Source organism: Wyeomyia smithii, chromosome 1 (genome assembly GCF_029784165.1).
Source record: "Wyeomyia smithii strain HCP4-BCI-WySm-NY-G18 chromosome 1, ASM2978416v1, whole genome shotgun sequence".
NCBI lineage: Eukaryota > Metazoa > Arthropoda > Insecta > Diptera > Culicidae > Wyeomyia > Wyeomyia smithii.
The window spans coordinates 20,722,526-20,747,077 of NC_073694.1; the positions used below are offsets into that span (position 1 = coordinate 20,722,526).

Genomic DNA, 24,552 nt, shown 5'->3' on the forward strand with positions numbered 1-24,552 from the left:
GTATGCCCGATTCGTACCATAGTTTTGCATCGGCGTTAGAGGCACGACCCGATGAAGAAATAAAGTTGGAATTTGTCCGGTCAAAGCTGGTGGATCAGTATCAGAAGCGATTGCAAAGAGAAGGGAAACAAGTTGTTGGCGAACAGGTACTGAAAACGCAAAAGGTAAACAGAGACATTGTTTGCTTCTTTTGCAAAAAGCCCGGTCATTTCAAGAAGAATTGTCGGAAGTGGCAAGCGGCAAAAGATAAGCAACCGGTACCAGGGCCTTCTGGAAACAACGCAGGCAACTCGGGTCGGAGCAATAATCAGCCAGTGAAAGCGAAACAGGCTAACTCGAACACGGAAGCCGTGAGTTTTTTCGTGCAGGAGGAGACTCATGTTATTCGTTCGGCAGTGAAGCAAAATCATTTCTGGACGGTGGATAGTGGTGCTTCGTGCCACATGACTAGCTGCGACAGTTTTTTCGAAACCCTGGACGATTCGTCGACTGTGCAGGTTATGTTGGCGAACGGGAAGTGTACTAAATCCGGTGGGCATGGCGCTGGTACCGTGTCAGGTTTCAATGGTTCGGGAAAGCAGGTGAATATCCGTCTCGATAATGTCCTGTACGTACCGGAACTTGATAGTGGACTCCTGTCGGTGAGTAAAATTGCCGATAAAGGCTTTAATGTTATATTTAAGCAAAATTGCGTTGAGATCCATGATGAGTCCGACAAGATCGTCGCTGTGGGTGAACGTAATGGTGGATTATATGTGTTGAAAAATTCGGAGCATGTTGCAGTAGCTGCAGGTGGTAGTCACACTATGCACTGCCAGCATACGTGGCATAGACGATTCGGTCATCAGGATCCAACGATTATAGACCGAATACAGAAGGAAAACTCAGCTACAGGTATGAAATTAGTGAGCTGCGATATGAAAGTCGTGTGTGAACATTACTTGGAAGGGAAGATGGCGCGCTTGCCGTTCCCACAGCAAGCAGAACATAGAGCGAGTCAACCACTAGAGCTCATTCATACAGACCTCTGCGGGCCAATAAGTAACGTTACACCTGGGGGGAACAAGTATTTTATGGTGCTCATAGCTGATTTCAGTCGCTATCTTGTTTTGTATTTGTTGAAAGATAAGGCGGAAGCAAAGGAGTGTATTAAAAGCTTTGTCAGGTTTGTTGAAAATAAATTCCAGCAGAAACCATGAATAATTCGTTCTGATCGTGGTGCAGAATTTGTTAACAAGGAGCTACAACAATTTTATCGCGAAGAGGGTATTCAAATGTAGCTGACTGCTGGCTATTCCCCGCAGCAGAATGGCGTCGCTGAACGTCGGAATATATACTTGCAGGAAATGGCAGTATGTATGCTGCTGGATGCAGAACTGGGAAAGCAGTACTGGGGTGAAGCAATTGCGGCGGCAGCTTACATTCAAAATCGCTTGCCTTCGCGGGTTGTACAGAAAACGCCAATGGAGTTATGGTGTGGAGAGAAGCCTAACTTGAGTGAGCTAAAGGTTTTCGGGTGTGAGGCGTACGTTTATGTGCCTGATGTTAAACGTAGCAAGTTGCAGAGCAGAGCCGAAAAGTTGACCTTCGTAGGGTATGCTTGTGGATCGAAAGCGTACAGATTTCTCAACAAGCGTACGGGAAAAATTACCATAAGTCGTGATGCGAGGTTTCTCGAGCTCGGCGTGAAGGTGCAGGAGGAGCCAAGCAATAGCTCAAGGCAGAGAGCTGAAGTGAGTGATGGAGGTTCAATGAAGAATCGGGAAAGTGGTGATGTGCAATGTGGAGAAAATGGCGATAATCATGATTTAGTGAGTGACTCTTCCTCGGACATGAATTCGTCAGATGAAGAATACCATGATATTGATGACAAATAGAACGAGGCTGGTAGTGCTAGTGATGAATTGCAAGGGAGAAGATCACAACGGGCGAATGCCGGAGCTATACCGAAACGGTTTGATGATTACGTGGTAGGTGTTGCGAAGATTCAGGAGTGTGAACCAAAGAATTTTAAGGATGCAATGAAAAGCGTGAATAAAGAAGAGTGGGTAAAGGCAATGAACGAAGAATACCAGTCGTTAATATCGAATGGCACGTGGACTCTCGTTCCATTACCACCCGGTCGTCACGCGATTGGATCGAAGTGGGTATATAAAGAAAAGAAGGATCCAACGTGGCAAACAATTCGTTTTAAGGCACGCATGGTTGCTCAAGGTTATGCGCAACGATTTGGTGAAGACTTCAGTGAAGTGCATGCACCGGTAGCACTGCAACAGACATTCAGGGTATTGTTAACTGTTGCAGGACACCAAGGCCTTAAAGTGCGGCATGTTGACGTTAAAAACGCGTACTTAAACGGAGTGTTGCAAGAAGAAATTTTCATGCGTCAACCTCCGGGTTATTCGGTAACGGGCAAAGAAGAACTAGTGTGCAAATTGAACAGAAGCCTCTACGGACTCAAGCAAGCCGCAAGAGTCTGGAACTCAACCGTTAAGGAAGTGTTGGTCGGCCTCGGTTTTCGTCAATCGGAGTCAGACGCTTGTTTGTTTACCAAGCAACTAGCTGATGGCGTGTGGATCTATCTATTAATTTACGTGGACGACATGATTGTTGTTTATAAGGATTAAGACCAAATTAAGCGACTGGAGAGGCAACTACAACAGAGTTTTGACATTTCATCTCTCGGTGAGGTGAGCCATTTTCTTGGCATCGAAGTGACAAAAGATTCGGATGGGTTCTACGCAATCAATCAACAGTGTTTTATACGAGAGATTGCGGATCGGTTTGGGCTTATCGGTGCGAAAACATCTAGATATCCGCTAGACCCCGGATATTTCAGACAGCAAGAAGGAGAAGCACTGGCAGATAACGTTCAGTATCATAGTCTGGTTGGTGCGCTGTTGTACGTAGCGACTAACTCAAGACCAGACATAGCAGCATCCGTGTCAATCCTCAGCAGAAAAACTAAACAACCAATGCAGCGAGACTGGGTGGAACTAAAGCGAGTAGTACGTTATTTAATGGCTACGCAGGATTGCCAGCTGAAATTTAGCAGTGATGCAACGAAGAACTTGGAACTGATCGGGTACAGTGATACGGACTGGGCTGGGGACACAACCGATAGGAAGTCCACCAGCGGCTTTGTGTATCAGATTGGTAAAGCAAGCGTAAGTTGGGCAAGCCGCAAACAGGGATGTGTGACAACATCTACCATGGAAGCTGAGTATGTAGCTCTCTCGGAAGCTGCACAGTAAGCGGTTTGGATGCGAAGACTATTATTGGAGTTGGGACACAAACAACAATCTCCTACAGTGGTCAATGAAGACAATCGTAGCTGTATCGATTTTGTGTCGCTTGAGAGGCAGAATAAAAGAAGTAAGCATATCGATACGAAATACCATCATGCCAAGAGCCTAGTTTCTAGTAAGACGATTCAACTGTGCTATTGCTCGACGGAAAATATGGTGGCTGATATTTTTCCCAAGCCACTAGGATCAGTGAAGATGCAGCATTTCAGGCAAATGCTTGGGCTACGTCAGAAGAGAGAAGAAAAGTAATCAGCGAGGAGCAGTGTTGGTAAATTTCCAGTATCGGTGCGCTAATGAACTTTTCGCCCATCTATAACCACATACTCTTTACTAGTGAACAAAGAAGGTCCCGTGTCGACCTGTCATATTTTTTCTCTTTCTTTTGTGCAACAATACGAATAAAACACGTTTTCACAGCAAAGTATATTTTTCACGTTTTCTAACGCGGATTACAATCCCTGCGATTATATTTCTCTGCATTGGCCAGGGATTGGCCGACAGTAACTGACGATTTTGAGATATATGGGGTGTCGAACGTCGTGCATTTTGAGCTCGTCTTGTTCTTAACCGATTGACTCGTATATTTCCTGACTTTTTAATATTCTATCTTCAGTGTTGCGGAGCCTGACACTTTTATTGACCTGCCACTACTCGTGTCTTAACTCGCAAAACTGAAACAAAAACAACGAATTTAATTTCAATTCAACGGCATGTTAAGTATTTGAACATTCCACTTACAACAACTTCATCTAAACAAAAAACATTTCGACCACAGCAGAAATTTGTCAAAGTCAACTGGAAGATATGCAAGAATCAGTTTGCTCATGTAGATTAGGGAACATTCCTTTTATAAAATACCCTTAGCGGCATCTTCGTTAGGAAGCATTCCCACTACATGTGGAAGAAAATTACTCGAAACCAACTGAAACCAGCATGAATACTCCTCAGAATTCTTGCAAAAACACATTAGGGGCCATCCACATACCACGTGGACAACTTTGAGGGAGGGGGGGGAGGGTTGGCTAATGTCCACGGTCCATACAATTTTTTTTTAAGAATTTATATGGACAGTTGTCCACGGAGAGGGGAGGGGGGGGAGGTCGAAATCGTTAAAAATCTGTCCACGTGGTATGTGGATGGCCCCTTATTATTTTTAATCTATTATGTTTATTACGTACCGACAGTGTTTTCTTCTTTCTTGAAAAACAGTCACAGCACAAATTAACAGAAACCGACGTTGAATTTAAGTGGCATCACCAGAAACCAATACGATTCCGCGTCGAACACTCGACAGAAACGGACGTGCAAAGTGGTCGTTCTATTACAATCCGGTCCATGTGTACGAATAGCCAAACAAAAGAGTGTATTATTCTTTCGAGTTCAAGCCCATCAGTTGACAGTCGAGTCCGTGTCGCTGTGCTGAGTGATCTCACACCCGGCTCACTGTTGGTGGCTGTATTGGTGCTGCTGTACTGGTGCTGCTGGCTGCTTTGGGTGCAGCTTCGAACGATCGGACAACCACTGCTGGAAGGAAGAAGTAAAGAGGTACGTGTTCTTGTCGGCGCTAGTGCGCTACATTTAGCGCGATGGATATAGATCCCTCGCCTCCCGTGCCACCATCCCCGAACCCTCCTGACCCTAAACCTTCTGTTACCCCCTCCCCTGTTCATTCTCCAGTCCCCCCTCGCCCCAGGCTTTACCCGGACGGATCTCAACAGGGCAGCTATACTGTTTATTTTCGTCCAAAGGCAGGAGTGAATTCAAAGCGTTTAAACATACTGCAAATTGCTAAAGACCTGACGAAGGGGTACAAGGCCGTGACCGAAATTTCCAAGGTCCGACCTAACAAGCTCCGTGTCGTGGTCAGTGATCTGGCACAGGCCAATGCTATCGCTTGCTCTGAGCTCTTCACACGCGAGTATCGCGTCTACATACCCGCACGAGACGTGGAGATCGACGGTGTCATAACCGATTCGAGTCTGTCTGTTGAGTGTATCCTAAAAAGCGCAACCGGTTGCTTCAAAAATACCGAAACACAGGCGAAGATTTTGGATTGTAAGCAATTGCGGTCCATGTCTCTCGTCGGCGGTAAAAAAGTTTACACTCCGTCAGACTCGTTTCGCGTTACGTTTGCCGGATCTGCACTCCCTAGCCACGTCTCGATCGACCGGGTTCGTCTGCCTGTGCGATTGTATGTACCCCGTGTTATGAATTGCACCAATTGCAAGCAGTTAGGCCACCCAGCCGCCTACTGCTGCAATAAGGCACGATGTAGCAAGTGTGGGGAGACTCATGCGGAAGATTCTTGCAGTGTTAATGCTGGAAAATGTATTCACTGTGGGGAAAACCAGCATGAGCTCTCCACATGCCCGGTGTACATGCAGCGCAGAGATAAAATCAAGCGGTTACTTAAGGAGCGTTCAAAGCGTTCTTACGCTGAGATGCTGAAGAAGACCGTGACCACTTCTACCATAACATCGAACCCCTTTGATCTGTTGCCCTCTGATGAAACCGATTCTGACGATTCATCAGCGGGAACATCTTATGCCAATCCTGGGGAGTCTAGGAAGAGGAAAAATGTTTCTTCTCCTAAACTTCCCCGTAAAGGTCCTAAGATTTCCCAAAGTGTAATGAAAAGTACGAACAAACCAAACAGTGCTGCGGAAAAACCGAAGCAAACTCCTCCTGGGCTTGCAAATTTAAAGTCCCAGAAGGAGTTCCCAGCACTGCCAGGAACATCTAAAACCCCAGTGGTTCCTTTTGCACATCCAGTTGATGAAACAAACTCTGGATTAGTGAAATTTTCTGACATTGTGGACTGGATTTTTGAAAATTTCAATGTACCCGATCCAATTAAAATTTTTCTTACAGCATTCCTCCCAACAGTTAGATCATTTTTGAAGCAGTTGACTGCCCAATGGCCCCTCCTTGCAGCGATTGTATCTTTCGATGCCCAATTCAACTGCGTATATGAAGGATTCTATCTCTGTCTTACAGTGGAATTGTAGAAGTATTTTACCAAAAATTGATTCGTTTAAAGTTTTGATAAATAAAAACAAATGCGATGCATTTTCCCTTTGTGAAACTTGGCTTACTTCAAATGTTGATCTCAACTTCCATGATTTTAATATTATTCGCCTTGATCGAGACACCCCATATGGAGGAGTACTTTTAGGGATTAAAAAGTGATATTATTTCTATCGTATTAACCTCCCCTCGATTCCAGGCATCGAAGTTGTCGCATGTCAAATGACAATACAAGGTAAAGAGCTTTGTATTGCCTCAATATACATTCCTCCCAGAGCACAGGTTGGGCAACGGCTGCTCTTTGATTTAATAGAACTTCTTCCCTCGCCACGTTTGATTTAGGGAGACTTCAACTCTCATGGTGTGGCTTGGGGTTCCCCTTACAATGATAACCGCGATGACTTCGACATGACTATTTTAAACAACGGTGAAATGACACGTATCCCGAAACCTCCAGCGCGCCCAAGCGCTTTAGATCTATCCTTATGTTCGACGTCGCTACGGTTGGATTGCACATGGAAGGTAATCCTCGATCCTCACGGTAGCGACCATCTGCCTATTCATATTTCAATTACTAATGGTTCAACTCGCATGCGACCAATTGACATTCCGTATGACCTCACACGGAATGCCGATTGGAAGTTATACGAGGAAATGATTTCAAAAGCGGTCGAGTCGATTCAACATCACCCACCACTTGAAGAATACAACCTCCTCGCGGGCTTGATTCTCGACGCCGCGTTGCAAGCCCAAACGAAGAAATATCCCGGCGTAACGATCAAAGAGCGGCCTCCAACTCCGTGGTGGGACAAAGAGTGCTCCGATGTCTACACGCAAAGATCCGACGCGTTTTTGGCCTTCCAGAAGGGAGGTATACCCGACGACTATATACGGTATTCGAAGCTTAATACCAAGCTTAAAAGCCTGGCTAAAGCAAAGAAACGCGGATATTGGCATCGGTTCGTGAACAGGACGTCGAGGGAGACACCGATGAGCACTCTTTGGAACACAGCCCGAAGAATGCGGAATCGCGTAACGGTCAACGAAAGCGAGGAGTCTTCAAGTCGGTGGATCGGATTTGATTTTGCCAGGAAAGTATGTCCGGACTCTGTTCCTGAGCAAAACATTGTTCGCGATGCGTTTCCGGGCCACGACGCGATAGAATCACCTTTTACGATGGCAGAATTTTCAGTTGCCCTCCTGTCCTGTAACAATAACGCGCCTGGGTTAGATAGAATCAAATTCAACTTGTTGAAGAATCTACCCGGCAATGCCAAGAGGCGCTTGTTGAACTTGTTCAATAAGTTCCTGGAGCAAAACATTGTACCGCAGGATTGGAGGCAAGTGAAGGTGATCGCCATCCAAAAACCAGGGAAACCAGCTTATGATCACAACTCTTATAGGCCGATTGCAATGCTATCCTGTATCCGGAAATTGATGGAGAAAATGATACTCCGTCGTTTAGACCATTGGGTCGAATCAAATGGTCTACTATCAGATACTCAATTTGGCTTCCGCCGTGCCAAAGGGACGAATGATTGTCTTGCGTTGCTTTCAACAGATATTCAGCTGGCGTATGCTCGCAAAGAACAAATGGCGTCTGCGTTCTTGGACATTAAGGGGGCTTTTGATTCCGTTTCTATTGACATTCTTTCGGGCAAACTTCACCGACAAGGATTTTCTCCAATTTTGAACAATTTTTTGCACAATTTGTTGTCCGAAAAGCACATGCATTTTACGCACGGCGATCTGGCAACTTTTCGCATTAGCTACATGGGTCTTCCCCAGGGCTCATGTTTAAGCCCCCTTCTTTACAACTTTTATGTAAATGACATCGACGAATGTCTGGCAAATTCATGCACGATAAGACAACTTGCAGACGACAGTGTAATCTCTGTTACAGGAGCCAAAGCTGCCGATTTGCAAGGACCATTGCAAGATACCTTGGACAATTTGTCTGCTTGGGTTTTACAGCTAGGTATCGAATTCTCTCCGGAGAAGACTGAGATAGTAGTTTTTTCTAGGAAGCATGAACCTGCTCAGCTTCAAACACAATTAATGGGTAAAACGATTTCTCAGGTTTTGGTACACAAACATCTTGGTGTCTGGTTCGACTCTAAAGGCACCTGGGGTTGTCACGTGAGGTATCTGATGAAAAAATGTCAACAAAGAGTTAATTTTCTTCGTACAATAACCGGACAATGGTGGGGAGCCCATCCAGGAGACCTTATAAGGCTTTACCAAACAACGATATTGTCTGTTATTGAGTACGGGTGTTTCTGCTTCCGCTCCGCAGCAAACACAGATTTGATCAAACTGGAGCGAATACAATATCGTTGTTTGCGTATCGCCTTAGGTTGCATGCAGTCGACCCATACGATGAGTTTGGAGGTCTTAGCTGGAGTACTACCATTGAAAAACCGCTTCTGGAGCCTGTCTTCTCGTATTCTTATCAAATGTGAGGTCTTGAACCGTCCTGTGATTGAAAATTTTGAAAGGTTAATCAAACTTAATTCTCAAACCCGTTTTATGACATTGTATTTCAATCACATGTCCCAAAATATTAACCCTCCTTCGAATATTCCGAATCGTGTCGACTTATCAAATACTTCTGATTCTACTGTGTTTTTCGATACATCCATGATAGAAGAAACTCGTGTAATCCCGGATCATTTACGCGTGCAGCAGATCCCTAAAAATTTTTCCAATAAATATCGAAACATCAACTGCGACAATATGTACTACACTGACGGATAACTTCTTGATGGGTCCACTGGCTTCGGTATCTTCAATAACAATTTAACCGTCTCCCATAAGCTCGATAATCCTGCTTCTGTTTACGTCGCAGAATTAGCTGCAATTCAGTACACCCTAGGGACTATCGAAAAAATGCCCACGGACCATTATTTCATCTTTACGGACAGTCTCAGTTCCATTGAGGCTCTCCGATCGATGAAAGATGTTAAGCACTCTCCGTATTTCCTTGGGAAAATACGGGAACATCTGAGTGCTTTATCCGAAGCGGACTCTTTGGCTAAGGTGGGCGCAACAAACGGTGATATTTATGAAAGACCAATTGCCTTTAATGATTTTTTCGCATTTGTACGTCAGAATACGATCATCAGTTGGCAAAATTCTTGGACCAAGGGGGAACTGGGAAGGTGGTTACATTCCATAATCCTCAAGGTATCGACGAACCCGTGGTTCACGGGGTTGGATGTAGGTCGGGATTTCATTTGCGTGATGTCCCGGCTTATGTCCAATCACTATAGATTTGACGAGCATCTCCGTCGTGTTGGGCTCGGGGAAAATGGTATCTGTGCCTGTGGTGAGGGTTATCACGACATAGAGCATGTGGTTTGGTCATGCCCTGTACACCGTGACGCCAGGTCTAAATTAATAGCTTCCCTGCAGGCCGATGGTAGGCAGTCGGCTGTTCCTGTTCGTGATGTCTTGGCGAGCCGTGACCTATTCTACATGTCCCTTATATACGTTTTTCTGAAATCCATCCACGCCCCAGTTTAATCCTATTCCCATCCGCCTACATCCAACCAAACGACAAGAACACGTTAAGACCCCGGAACAGCAACTAGACCCGCACGATACTCTCAGGCCCCGAGGGAGACAACCCAATATGCCAGTCCGTAATATCTTGGCCCAGCAGCGGAACATATTCAATATGCTACTTACCTATGGCGATGGAAAACCATCAAACAACAAATCAGTGCTTTTAATGCAAAACATTCTAGCTTTAAGTTAGATTTAGTTTCAGCTCGTAGTCGGCAGCGAGGATAAAAAATTTGCTTTTAGTTATTAAGATACTTTAGAAAGTAAGCTACCAGATATAATTGGCGCCGTTGAACATTGAATTGTATTTGTGCCGTGTCAAATAAATTATAGATGAAGAAAAAAAAAGCTCAAAGAAACGAAAAACGGGTAAAGCTGAAAAACGTTGGAAATTTAAGATAAAAAAAACAAAACAACTAAAATGCACCCGAAATTCTGAAAATATATGAAAAAATCCCCACAGGGTTTAGAATAACAGTAGAACGTTTCCTAAGACTAGAAGACGATAAAAACAGGATCTCGAATATATATTTGACTCGGCAAATAAACAGAAAATGTGATTTTTTTTGTAAGTAGACATGTTTAGCTGCCCATCATCTATAATTTGCTGTTTTAAGCTACAAAACATATTTTGATGATTGGTAAACATACCATAAATTGTTTCCCTTATAATACCCACACTCGACACTCCGCGATGTTGACGACGGCGACGCCGTCTCCGACGCTGCTCACATATACACGCATACAACCAACATTCCTCGCCCCGTGTAGTCGCAGTAGCCGTCGTCGTCGCGTGCTCGCAATGTTGGTGTGAGTTAGCAGTATCATCATTCCTCGCGAATCGCCGCGGCGACGAATCAATTTCGCGTCATTCTCATCATTATGCTGCTGCCTTTGCCTCTCTGCTGTTGCTGTTGCTGTTTGTGTAGTGCGTCTTCAGGCAAGACTGCTTCTGTCTATCCCCGACTCGTTCAGTTCTCAGTCTCGCTGGGTGAAAAGTAGTAGTTAGAATTCACCGCACGGAGAACAGCTGAGCTGTTCTTCTTTTTTTGTTAACTGCGCAAGCAAAACAATAATAGTGAAACCTAAGCAGACAACTTGGTAGCATTAAAAGTAGCACACCGAAAGCTCTCACACGATAGCTGAAGGGAGAAAAGAAGCAAAAACTTTCAAAGGTGTCAGCGAAAAGTGTTGTGGTTGTGACTCTAGTTTTGCGAAACTTATTTTCGAGTCACCATCGCTGTTGCTGCTGTCTAATCCAGTCGATGTTGTCGCACAAAGTGGTTGCTCGCGGGCCCAGACACTCTGGACTGGATTTTATCTAGTGACTGCAGCTATTTGATTTGGAGAGGACGTGTCGCAATTCGCTGATTTAGTGTGAGGAGTGGAAAAATTTGTTGATTTGGTGCTAGTGAAGGAAGAGTTTCATTGAAAACAAGAACAAATTGCGTGTTTTGATGTAATTCATTGAGTGAAGTTTTGTTTATGGTAGCTAGTAAAACCCTTCGGTAATAATCATAACAAATACAAGACACGCAAGTCTGTCGAGTGTGTGAAAGTTTGCCAAGTGAGTCATTTTTTCGAGCCGGAGAAGAAGAAAAGTGCGCCGTCAAGTGAAGAGGCGTCGTGGAAATCGATAATTTTCTCGCCGAAACTTTGTGTCACCAACAGCACCACCCTTCTCCATTGCCACCCGTTTAGGACTTACTACAGGGCAACGGAGCTGGCTGGCGACATGAACGTCTACAATTCCGGCAAAGTGTTTGCCTTCGATGTGGACATGGAGAACGACGTCGATCTGCTGCCCGAGATGAAGGCTGGTAAGTGTACCTACCTAACTAGCAAGATTGTTGCTGGAAATTTTGCACGTTTCCGTTTAGCTCATCGAAATGTGCGTCATAAATAGCTGAAGATTACTAAATGCGTTCGAGCGTGAGTGCGAACGAGTGAAAGAGTGAAACGATTCGGTTTTGGGGCTGATTTATTTTTAAGCTGGAATGCTGGAAAAATTATTGCACCTCGCAATTTGCTGCGTCGAATTGGATTTGTTTCAAACTAGCAAAATTTTACGAGCAATTTATTAGAACTCAGTGGCACCGATCTACTTCTACTTGTTGATATTATTAGATGGTTGTTGTTTTTTGTGTATTGCCGGAGCAGGGGACCGCTTATCAATAGGTCACTTTCAATGTGATCTAGAAGAATTCTGGAAGAACTTTCAATCTGGAAGAATTCAATTTATTTGCGATGCATCTATCAAATTTTCCAATCCTTCAAATATACTCGAAATCGAATCGAAAAAAAAAATACTGCAAGGCGTACAGTCCTAGAGGTTGTATAAAATTGTGACGTAGGACTAACCAGTGTAATTATAGGTCCATTTGTCCAATAACATGTAAATGTTTATTCTTAGGATTTTCTTAAATCTCTCCTTCATGACACATTATCCAACAACTGACTTCTGCAACTTGGACTAATCAAGTCGAATACTTAGGAATGAGTCTTGCTCTGAAAACTATTTTGAACCCTCCACATGGGCACATGGGCTCCACATGGGCCGCTCTCCAAACATCTTCCACTGCGCACATCCACCGAGTGCGAGGCCTACCACAATGTCGATGGCCTCTTCCTGGTTCTCTGCTGAATATAGTCTGGCAGCTCTCTCATCGAGCATTCATGTCCAGCCCACTGAAGTCTGTCCTGTTGTATTACATTCAATATATTAGCATGTTTATATGTACAGCATGTTGCTCAAGTAAACTGAGCAGTCGTCAATCAGCTTCCTTGAGTGTCCATGCTTCATGTCCGTAAAGGACAACCGGGAGGATCAGCATTCTATACAGTGCTAGTTTTGTGCGAGTTTGCAAACTCAGAACCTCCGTACAAAGCTCTGTTCGCAGCTGCAACTCGTTGTTTCACATCACGGCTCATATCGTTGTCACATGTCACAAGCGTACCAAGATAAACGAGTTCTTTAGACTCTTTAAATCGTTCCCTATCAATCTGGGGCATAACGCCCCAGTCCATTTTTTCGGAAACACACAAAAAATAAGACATGAGACTATTGGGAATCCGTAGCGGGTCATAGGACCAACCTTCTGTGCAAGTCTGATAATTGTCACTAGCAGCAAAAAATAAACAAAAATCAATTTTGATTTGAGCTGCTTCAGATCTAATTTCTAGTAGCGTTTCCGTAACGTTTTTTCACTAATGTATAAAGTTTATTACCTGGTTTTTGTACTTATAGAGTAACGAGGGTATTTTGGCCAGCTTTAGGATGTGGTTGTGCAATTTACTGGAAAAACCTTTCTTTTTTCACAACGAATAACGGTTTAATCATACCACTGTATATTACTGAATGTCTGTTTTGAAATAAATCGTTCAACACTGCAATTTATTGAAAAATAACCTGAAATTATCAAAATTTCTACGGAGTGTTAAAAACATATTTCGGGCCACCAAGTCTTTATTTGGCCAGCCAACAAAACTGATTTTGGCCCACCTCTTTGTTTTGAACCGTGGGAGGAAAAGTATTTTATATTATATTAATTTTCATTCTAGATCATGAAACAATCATAATTTAAATTTAACAAATTATAGCAAAGCAAAAGCAAAGCCTTGGGTGCTACGTTCCGATTCGGAACTTGACCTTCTGTTTATTATACACAGACTTCGCTGCCAACTGTTTGATGTACACGACAATTGCGGGGCTAGCGCTACGATCCTACTGACACTAACAGTCTCTCCCGAGCCGAGACTCGAACCTACGACGTCTGGCTTGTTAGGCCAACATCGTACCTCGAGACCAACTGGAAGGTATTTAACAAATTATAACAGTATTTAAATTCAGTTTCTTATTTCCTCGTTGCTGTTTTTGCTTATCTGTTCTTTTATTCTTAAATTTCCGTGCGCTTTTACATTCGCGTTTTCTCTTTCGTTCATCAGCCTTCCTCTGCTTCTCTTCAGCTGCTTTTTTTTCTCCTCTTGAAGTGCCTTATGATATTGAAGTCGTCGACGAGAGGTCAGAACAACACACACTTAATTTTTGTAGCCGAATCTCGGCAAAATGCATGCCGAGATTTGGACAGCTGGCTGCTCGGCAGCCATCTCGGTTTAATTTATTTTTGCCGAAAATTTCGGTAGACCCAAACTTGACAAACTTCATTTTATGCCGAACATCTCGGCTCAAATTTAACCTACCTCTCGGCAAAAAAAGCTGACCGTCAGTAATACAGTTTAACGATCGCTCGGCAATCCTTACATTAAGCTGAATAATTCGGCATAGTAAGAAGCTGGTTGTTCGGCGAATGCTCGCCGATATCGGCAAACAATTTGCCGAGATTTCAGTTTTTTTTCTTTCGAATTAAAAACTGAATGAAATTTCCTTTTTTATTTAACATTTATTTTTTAACATGAAAATTATATTTTATGCTTATCATTAAAACAATCAACTCAGAGGTATTCATAAAAGGTTGATGAACTTAGCTGCAGTTGTGCTCAAATGCTCAACCTTATAGCATGCAGCAGCAAAAAAACTATAAAAAAGTTTATCCGAAGCCGCACATTTCACGTTGAAGACGGTGAATGCTTTGCACAGAATATCGAAAGCAGTCAAAATGTCTGCTCCTGTCGGAATTACAATATCTTTCCAGACCACCGAGCAATCGCCATCGTGGAATTCTGGCCCAACGATGATAACTTGTGGAATTTCTGGAACAGGCATTGTTTGTCCATCCTGAAAAAGAAAACAGACGAGTAAATCAAATAAATAACTGCACCTCACAAATAAATAGCTTACTTCGATCCATTGAACCACACCATGAAGGGGATTAGTCTTTAGAAAGTCCTCTTCATTCTGATCCCGCAAACGTTTAGATCCACGGGTTGGGTTTTTTACCCGTATTATGGCTACCGCTCTGATGAAGTTGTTTTTAATGTAACGAAACATCTCGTGATGACGCTCCAGTACTCGTAATTGCAAACTGTCCCAAGTTTCTACGAACGCAGACGCTCCAGGTTTCATCAACTGATAATCTTCGGAAATCTGAAATACATATACAATAAACTAATGTTGCTGATCGCAAAAATCATACTCATACCAATAAACCACAAAAAGCTGAAGCTACCGGGAAATCAGTCATGAACATCAAAAGTGTTCCTTCTTTTCGCAAATCCTGTCGAAATTTTGCAGTACGTCTCCATAGGCTTATAATATAACCTTTTGTTTGATCGGTTGGAACAGAAAATTTCAGTTCCTTAACCTACAGATTTAAAGTAATGAAAATGATAAAATGTCCAAATAGTGAAATCATATTATAATTCATACCAGATCATCTATGTTGACTTCAACATCTTCATCGAGATGTTCAATTTCATACAACTCTTGCAGACCATCCTTGTTACGATGACGATGAAAAACTCTTGTGGAAGACAGCTTGGCTAGACGCTCCATTCTGTAATGAATTTTGCCTGCGTGCCGACCGCTGCCACGACCGTGTCTATGAAACCACAACGCCTAAGAAAACAGGAGTAAAAACCGAAACAGAATGTTGGAGTACAACTTGCATGCTTGAAATTTGACGGTAGCTGTTGAACTCAAGAAGTAAGGTGAAACATTAAATAAAAATAACTTCACGTACATAGGGTTGTTCGGAAACAGTCGAGCCTAAGATAGGATACGTTTTGACAAGAGATTTTGCTATCATTTCCTTATGATCCGTTGAGGGTCTCCTACAATGCAAAACAATGTTTGTATGAGTCATGACTCAAAATATATTTTAAAATATTTAGTTGACTTACTCTCCATATACGGCCAATAAACAATCACACAAAACATGAGTTATCTGCGAAAGCATTTTTCCGTCAGGTTTTTTACCTTCTAGTAACAGATCCATTATATTTCTACCAGTTGGGGTTTGAGAGAAAACTGTGTTGATGTCAATTACCTATGAAACAGAAATATTAATAATGTCACAAGGGATGTAAAAAGATAACCGCTGGAGTAAACGCGTGAGCAATAATTTTACATCGAATATTTACTGATTGTCACGAATCAAGAAACCAACTGTACTAACCAGCAATTAAAAGTAACTCGATAATCAGCTGGTGTGGGGAATTTCATTTGTGGAAGCGTTTGTTGTTTTTTTTTTTTCAACAAAATCGATCGTTTTTCTGCCTCGCTCATTTTACAAATTTCACTGGATCATAAAAACATGGGTACACATTAAAACGTTCCTATTCATACACAAAATCCAAAAGTTCTCCTGTTTATTGTAGGACTTTATCACTTTCTAACAGTAGTTACTAAACAACACCAAACAAAAGCATGTATGGTATTTTTACTCTGTTTCTCATGTCAGTAACATCATAGACTTCCAAAAAATCATATACAGGCATGGCTAAAGCAGGTATATATTTGTTTAGTAGTGAAAAATATGTAAGTAACCTGGTATTCGGGGTGGGGGGGAGGGTAACGATGAATGTCTGTTCTATGAAACATATAGCCAAAACTTCGTAATATTTTATTCAGCGATACGTCACATTTGCGCGAAGCCACCATGTAAAATTGCGTTACATGGGGGTGGGGGAGTATTAAGAATAGCCAAATATTACGTAAAATATACGAATGTTCGATAATACCAACAACCGTTATCTTCTTCCACACCTATATAAATTCAGTTCAATGTCACTTTGTTACTCTCTGAGCAAAATCGTTAACGATAACATGGACAATTTCCGAGCTCATATCGATATTGATTATAAATTATCGATTGGATTTAAATTTAAAATCAAACTAATCTGACTCAGGCAAGAGGATAAGCTTTTCTGGAGTCAGTAGAGAAACAGTAGTTGGTCAGTTAAGATAACGTCTATTAATAATCTTCTGCATGTGCAAGAATTAATTCGTATGCTTTGTTCCATCTAGGGTGTATCGATTATTATCGACATAATTATTTTAAGCTATTATCGATATTAACGATAATTATCGACAATTTTCTTATCATTATTTTCTTTGGTAATTGTTAGGGATGGGCGATACCTACAAAAGAATCGATACTTTGGTATCACGATACTTCAATGAGCTTCAATACCTGGTATCGAAGTATCGTATCGATTATCGATGCTTCGATAGCATCGGTATCAGACCTACAATTTTTTTTTTCAAATATCGTTTAGAAAGTATCGATACCGGTACTCATTTCTCGCGGTGAGTATCGATGCCAAAATACTCGATGCCGCGACCCTTAGTATCGATACCGCTGGTATCGATTCTAGTATCGCCCATCCCTAGTAATTGTCAATTTGCAATAGCTAAACGTTCGTGTGTTGATATGACGAAATCAGTTGATAAATATTCCGTGGCCTAGATCCCTATCAATGATATGATTTTATTCTTTAAAATAAAACAGAGTTGTTGAGTTTGTGTATTGTTCTCTAGTTCTTAAATGCACTCAGCCAAATAAGAATCGCTTGCGACGCAAAGTAAGTATTACTTGTTTACTCTGTCCGTACTTTTCAATGGTTTCAACAAAGACCATTTATTTACAGGATTTTGGATGAACAATCAAGTTCCAACCTGGGATTTGAGATCGTGTGATCCAGATTGTTACATGAATGAAACTTAACTCAAGTAATACAGAGTCCAACATCAATTCGGAAACATGTTTTGCCCGATATATGTATCATGTTAACTATTTGAAACCATGTTTCCGGTCCGCGCTACCAATGTGATAAAGAGTGTTTAAAATTTGTTCAAGGATGTAAATATTTTGATAACATAGCATGAGATGGAATTAAATCGCAACTGATAAAAATAAGCCCTAATTTCCGTATATAAGATAAATTACCTTATCAAGGCTGATGGACCGATAGCTGTTCTGTGGTGGTGTGTTTATGTTGTCAGTTATGTTATCGTCTTCACTCATTGGTTCGTTTTCCAGCCTTTCTTCAACGATGAGGTCATCTGAGCATTGTCTTTGAATTTGTTGAATGGTTTTAACCATTTTTGTAGTTAATTGTAATCGTGTGTAATCATTGTTATCCAATTCCATGAACGTATCAATATCGGTAATCTCTTGTTCGTCTGAAAAAGTCAATTTGAAAAGAAAGAAAAAAGTGATTTCGTTGCTGAGTTTTGTATAAGCATATTTTGCAGTACAAAGCTTCAATAATCCCGATGATAACTCCTTCTCGAAATATATTTCTTTCTGCATCCGAAAGGGCTCCAAAAGGCGAAAGTTGTGTGTAGATGAATATTTTCGGACTCAAACAGTTGCTCATTAGTGTCAACTGTTACTTCATATGCTTGAAGGAAATCTTTGTACGACGAAGTGTTGCACAATTTAAGAAGAAAGTTTATCTTGATTTTTACAACGACTATCTCAATGATGACTCCGTAGGATGGGTAATACTCATCGCGAAAGTTTCTGATGCAAACCACAATGTTAGGACGGAATTCGATTCCATTTATGGTTACTCTTTTAGGAATGAATGTATAAATCGTTGTGTCATCTAGAAATTGTTTGCTTCGACAGTTTTGCGAGGACACCATGTTCCCTGGGCCGAAATAGATTTTATCAGTAAACGGATTGTCTAGGATATCCGTCACCATTTTAAATGTTTGCCGTTTTGCCAAGCTTAGGCAAATATTTTTGAAATTTCTGCATGTCGCTGATTGATTCTTCAGGGGCTTATTCTTTTGTTCAAATACCAAGCAGTTGAATTGCATCATATTGCCACTTTGTTTGATACAGTGTACGTAATGATCGAGATGGTGATTTTTATTAATTCGTCGTTTGAACTTCGCATAGAACAGTTCTTCATATAATCGAATATGTTCTTCGAGAGATGCTAGCATGTGATCCGAAACAACTGAGGACATCAATATCCGAGTTATATTGATCAGATGTCCTATTATGCACATGTATTCACAATTTTCTGGCACAATATGACCAAACAAAAATGGTAGAGCTCTCAACAACAAGACGTTTTGAGAAGCTGTTTGCTTTAAACGAAAACTGGCAGGTTTGGAGAGCATTTCATTGGTAAAATTTGCACATGGTCGATTCTTTTTATCAATGTACCCATAAGCAAACAAATGTATATGCTGGTTTATAACGTCTGTGGTCATTCCTAGCTCTTTTTGCTTATAATAATGGCTTAGTACCAGTTGAATTGTAGTCGGAATGAGCCCTTCAGCGATGTCATGCATTGTGTCCAGCGCAAAGTTTTCACATACATGAAAGTTCTCGAGATTATTTAAAATACATCCATCTAGCTTCAAACCACATTCAGAAAAAGTGATTTCTCCACTTCTCACTTTACTTAAGCTCTCTTGATACCATTCCTTAGTTCTCATAGGAAATGTTTGGAATGGATCTTTGTGAAATTCTGGTCTAGAAATTGTACAGATTCTGCAAAAGTGGCTAGCCATAGGGCCAAGCAGCCCAAAAACCTCGTGAATCGCAAGTGTGTCGCCGCAGAAAACCGTCACAACTGCTCTCAACTCGTATTTTTCGGTTCCGTAGTACACAGTTACTCCTTTTTCAAGTTTTTAAGGTCATTTACCAATGGCTCAAGAATTCTGTTATAACCATACTTTTTGGCATCAACACTAGTACAATAAAGAAGGGGGAAAACACTTCGTGGCGAACTATTTTACTCCTCTGGAAAATTTTGAATTTTGAAATCGAATACAGAGACTTTGTTAATACCTGCTCTGGAACTTAAAGCGTTTCCGAGCTCTACATCGTCTTGGTATAAGCTTAACCTTATTGCGTTTGGGTGTTTATCGAAAAACGGGTTGTTTTGGTAAGATTGTCCTGTGCGATATGTGCTATATTCTTTGATAGATGGATTTTCTAGTTTGCGGTCATTTAACAATTTTCTGTTTCCTGGATTTCGAAAGATGAGTTTCAGGGTTTCGATGATGGGTATGTACATGAAGGTCTCATTTATTTTGGCTTTCTTTGGTATTCCATCAATATGTCTGACATCATTACGCGTTTGAAGCATTTTTGCGGTTGGTGCTGGAATATCTACGGCTATTTTTTTAAGAATTTCGATTGTTTTGAAAGAGTTGAAACGGTAGAAAACAAATCTGGTATACAGAAGCAGTTGAGGAAGGCCAAGGTTTCTGCTGAGGTCTGATCAATGTCCTTTTTTGTTAGGAACTGAACAGCTTGAAACTGGTAATATTCTGTAAGCATTTGCACGATCAGTCTACATACATCAATCATTTCTCCTATTTTCACTTGAGGAAGCGACACATCTTTTGACAAACGACAAATGGCAAGAGAAATAGATTCCTTGATTCGGGCTAAACAAGAAGTAAACATCGCGAATTCCTGAACCGAAACGGTAGCTTGAGAAGTACTCTCATTTATTTTATCTGTATCTGTTTTTGAGTTGGGTGCGCTATCAATAACCGAGTAATATGTAGGTAGCGTGTGCTGCTGTTCTGCATCTAAATTGGAGGCGACGGTTTGGTTGACCGGATGCTGTTGAAGAATGTGACGCTTCAAAGACCGGAAGAGATTATATCGCAATCTGCACTTGGGAAAAGACAGTCATAAAAAATACGGTCAGGAGAAAAATGCTTGTTCCGGATATGAGTATTTATATGTCGTTGGAGCTCAACAACGTAACCAAAAACAGTTTCCTTACAAAAAAAAAAACAAACAATCGAAGGACTTTCGTTCTGAAAATAAAAGAGAACTAATACCATACTTACGGAATATATTAAATAATCTCACATCCTCCTGTTCAAGTTTCTGCAGAATCGTGTCCATTGCGTTGCTTTACTATTCTTATTTTTTAACCTTCACTTTCGCACGAGTTTATAATCTTTTCTACGCTTTCTGTGTGTTTGCACAAATTTGAAAAAGAAAATGGCGACAGGCAAGTTAACGTGAGTTACCAGTGTTGCCGAAGCTCGGTTATTGAAACCGATATTCCGGCAATGTTTTAACTGATCTCGGTATAAAATATGTTTGACGATAAATTCAGCTAAAAATTTTGCCGAAAATCGCTAACTTGACTTTTCTTGACGAGATCTCAGTGGAATGGTTTGACGTGTGTCGGTAAACGACTTATTTGTGCTGAAATATCAGTAAAATCGCAGTTTACCGAGTAAACTCGGTATTGGATTTTGCCGAGCTCAAGAACCAGTTTTAAGTGTGCAGGGCTTCTACGTTTGTATTTTATGTTGACTTTTCGATGTGGTGTTTCCGGAGACTCCAAAAACTCGGAGAGCAGGCTACTGTGATGCTGAAAATCATCGTGCGAATGACGAACATAATCAATCGGTACAGAGTTGGTGTCCTTGGCGTAGAATTCGGCTAACTTTTCATCATTTGGTTGATTTGAACCTTCCGCAGCTGTATCGATTTGGTTTTGATGGAATGAGGAACTCAGAGGCTCAAGCAGCTTAAAAACCCGAGAAAGTATCAAGTCATACTGCGAATCAAAATCGACATCATGGGTTCTATACCTCTCTCGACGATTGGGCCCCATCAAATGTAGAACTTCTTCAGCTTTCAAACGGAATACCTGAATTGTTTCTACCAAATTAGAAACAGCTGATGGTTTCACATCGGAATGGTCGTTGGATGTAGATAGCTGACCGTTTCCATCCGTGGTTTCATCTACCGAATTTACAGCTGCATTTCCAACATCAGGCGGAGACTGGTGACAGCTTTCATTAGCTGAATTTAAAACTCTCATGGATTCCACGACCAAGACATTTAGAATAATCGACCCCGTTCTCATCAAATAGAAACAAACCGCAGCATTCGAATCCGTTTTCTATTACCTTTTTGTCGACGTCTCTCAGTGCCTCCTGAAGGATCAGGGAAAAATTTTCGGTCTTCAAACATTTGTTGGGGTTAGACATTTTCCATGAGTCAACAACACGTATCCACGCAGCCTTCAGCGGCTTAAAAACCGCTACGTCGAGAGGCTGGAGAATTCTTGTACTGTTCGCGTACAGACAGACGAGATGGATTCCGAGTATTCGGCATCCGCGTCATCCATCCCGAGTCTGTTTTTCCTATAGCTCAATCTGCGGGTACGCTCCGAATAACATCCAAGGGAAGTTTCTTGTACGGTAAAACTACCATTGGCGGATACATCTTTCCAGCAGCAGAGCAGGTAAACATAACTGTTATGTTTTATTAGCAGGACCTTGATCAACTCTGTACACATTCCTTTACCCTCGCAAGGCGATCACCTTATCTGCAGATGGGTCATCCTAGAAACTAGATTCATCGCCTTCCAGCACACACTTTGCCTTTCGTAGAAGATGATCAATACTATCCTCCACAGCCATTCCATAAACTTCCCGGAACCAATTCCTCAAATCCTGCGCAACAACATTGGCACTTGCGCTGGTGACACTTTCCGCCTTCCGAATTGCAAGATCTTTGTGCCGCTTCATAACACTTCTAAACCACGAATCACCTGGACAGAAATGAAATAAGTAAGAATCATAAAAAATGGAAAAATTGTTGAATTCGGTCAACTTACTTGGCTTACCGGTTTTGAAGTTGCCCTTTTCGGTATTCTGTTCCATATAGTTTAAAACTCTGCTCATTACACGGTACTTTGTAACCGAAAATCCTTTCCGGGCCATTTTTTTGATCCAAACTACCAGCTCCTGCTCTGCATCCGCTTTTTAAGTAGTAGGTGGTCCTGTTTTTCCTCTGTTTTTATATTTTTGTCTCATGCGAAACCTAATCGTCGATCGAGGGACTCGGTTCCGATAGCAAGCGCTACCGACGAAGGCTCCTTGATCAATTTCGTGTAAACACCTGTTCACGTCGACCTCAGAATACCTCTTCTGCTGTGAAGGTTTTACAACTTTAGGCATCTGAAATTAAAAGGATCAGGCTTAAAGCAGTTTTGTAGACATTTGTAGCAAGTTTCATAGCGTTCATAAGCAATAAAATTAAAAATAATTACCTGTAAATGATTACCAGCTGCTGCTTTGTCCAACACGAACCGACCGTATGGTAAACAAAAAGCTGTCAATGCTGGCATCAATGGAAAATATACTGGTACGGAAAAAACGGTTGAGTTGTGCTAGTGTAGTGCGAAATTCTGTCGGATTGATTTCGGAGGGTTTTTATGCCTTTATGAAAGGTTCAAGTAACCCGCATGTAAAAAAAATTGTTATCACTCGCTTGTTTATGGACATCTACTGCACAACCCAAAACCATGTGTTGTTTGCATATATTTCACTGCTTAACAGCTATATATATATTTTTTTGCCGTGCCTGTATATATTTAAATAATTTTTTTCGCTTGTAAGAGTGTACAAACTATTTCTGTAGTATCTTATTGATGTTATTACAACATTCAATTGTTTGAAAAGTATACATAAAGATTACATTAGCTTGAATTTTACCGCTTTCTCTTGACTTTGGATCGAATCAGGTATGAATGTTTATATGTGTGATTTAATTTAGAAATTAATACTATCTGGAGACAATGTTTTCTGAAAAGAATGATAAAAAAATGCTTCTAAGGTAACTTATTTCAATGTTGCACACAAAGATTCCCAATTTTCATCGAATTTATCATAAAAAAATGGGAAAATTGTTTCCAGGTGGGCCAAAATACCCCCGTTACCCTATATCTCAAATGAACCTATAAGCAGCTGTATCTAGTGAAGAAACGATAAAAATTGTATATTTTGCTTAAGTATTCAATGCTTTATGCTACACTACAGCTCCCGGGCAATATGCCCCACCGCTAGCCCGACTGATTTGTTCATTGCCTTTGCGTTTGCTTCTGAGACTTCAAGCGCTGAGCTGGCATATGAAGCTACTGCATGGGGCATATTATACTGCATCTGGGGCGTTTTGCCCTGGTAGATTGGAAAACATGCAATTTTGTCATATTTTTTAATAAAATTATGGCGTTTTTGTGTAACAGTAATTACAAAACAAAATAATAGCAGTGCATTACCACCTAATTAGTGTATCCAACTGCATGAAAGGTTTGTTGTTTGTGATAAACATAGCTACAATATTGACGATGTTCCTTAGGGGGGGGCGTATTATACCTGTTTACCCTAAGTCCCTCCAGCGTCATACGACTCAGCCTAATTAGTTTTGTCGAGAAACCGTTTTCCAGCATTATCTGCCACGGCTCGTTTGCTATCGAGGAACTGTCGCAGGGTGAGATCTGAGCCAGTTTATCGGAAGAACCAGTTTTTTCGAGAGTGAAAGATTTCGTTTTTTTAAAGAACTGATTCTGATCAGCTCGCGAGCGGTTTGCTTGCATCTATGGATTCAAAAGATCAGTGAACCAGTTCTATCGCTCTTTTCGTTCCACTTTTGGCTGTCATCTATTCGTGTGCGCACTCGGCTTTAACCAGCCCATGTGCCTGCCTGTGTGCAAATTGTGGTAAACTATTTTTTTTTGCTATCGGGGCTGGTGAATGGTTATGCATAGGAGAGCAGACAGCCGTTGGTAGTTGGTTGCTGGGAGTTCTATTGCAGCTTTGCGGATTGGTATCAGGGATGTAAAGCTTTCACATGGCTTTCACTTGCGGTGTTAGATAATGAGCTTTACTGGTAATTATGTAGAATGGAAAGAGCGAGTGAGCAGTTACAAAGAACTAGTCCACCTTCACTCTGATCCACTC

The 24,552-nt window shown here is 41.5% G+C and overlaps 2 protein-coding genes across 2 annotated transcripts in view; one reads left to right on the forward strand and one right to left on the reverse strand.

The window, feature by feature from the left end:
- Positions 1–10,777: 10,777 nt before the first annotated feature.
- LOC129719169 (AMP deaminase 2) overlaps positions 10,778–24,552 on the forward strand; it is an 84,637-nt gene continuing 70,862 nt past the window's right edge. The window contains exon 1 of the mRNA XM_055670638.1: positions 10,778–11,722. Coding sequence (XP_055526613.1) covers positions 11,638–11,722 — 85 coding nt within the window. The 5' untranslated portion in view covers positions 10,778–11,637. The remainder of the gene's footprint in view (positions 11,723–24,552) is intronic.
- On the reverse strand, positions 14,344–16,100 carry LOC129719171 (uncharacterized). The gene is made up of 7 exons (XM_055670640.1): positions 15,977–16,100; positions 15,702–15,847; positions 15,542–15,632; positions 15,229–15,417; positions 15,002–15,163; positions 14,701–14,946; positions 14,344–14,637 (listed from the first exon to the last, which is right to left on the reverse strand). Exons 2-7 carry the CDS (start codon positions 15,794–15,796, stop codon positions 14,365–14,367), a joined length of 1,056 nt encoding a protein of 351 aa, XP_055526615.1. The 5' UTR covers positions 15,797–15,847; positions 15,977–16,100; the 3' UTR covers positions 14,344–14,364.

Bases quoted from the DNA above. Each gene is read 5' to 3' on its own strand.
- LOC129719171 (XM_055670640.1), bottom strand. From the start codon at position 15,796: ATGGATCTGTTACTAGAAGGTAAAAAACCTGACGGAAAAATGCTTTCG. The intron at 15,633-15,701 runs GTAAGTCAACTA...TTTGCATTGTAG, and splicing joins TTATTGGCCGTATATGGAGA to GAGACCCTCAACGGATCATA. The intron at 15,164-15,228 runs GTATGAATTATA...TTAAATCTGTAG, and splicing joins AAGTCAACATAGATGATCTG to GTTAAGGAACTGAAATTTTC.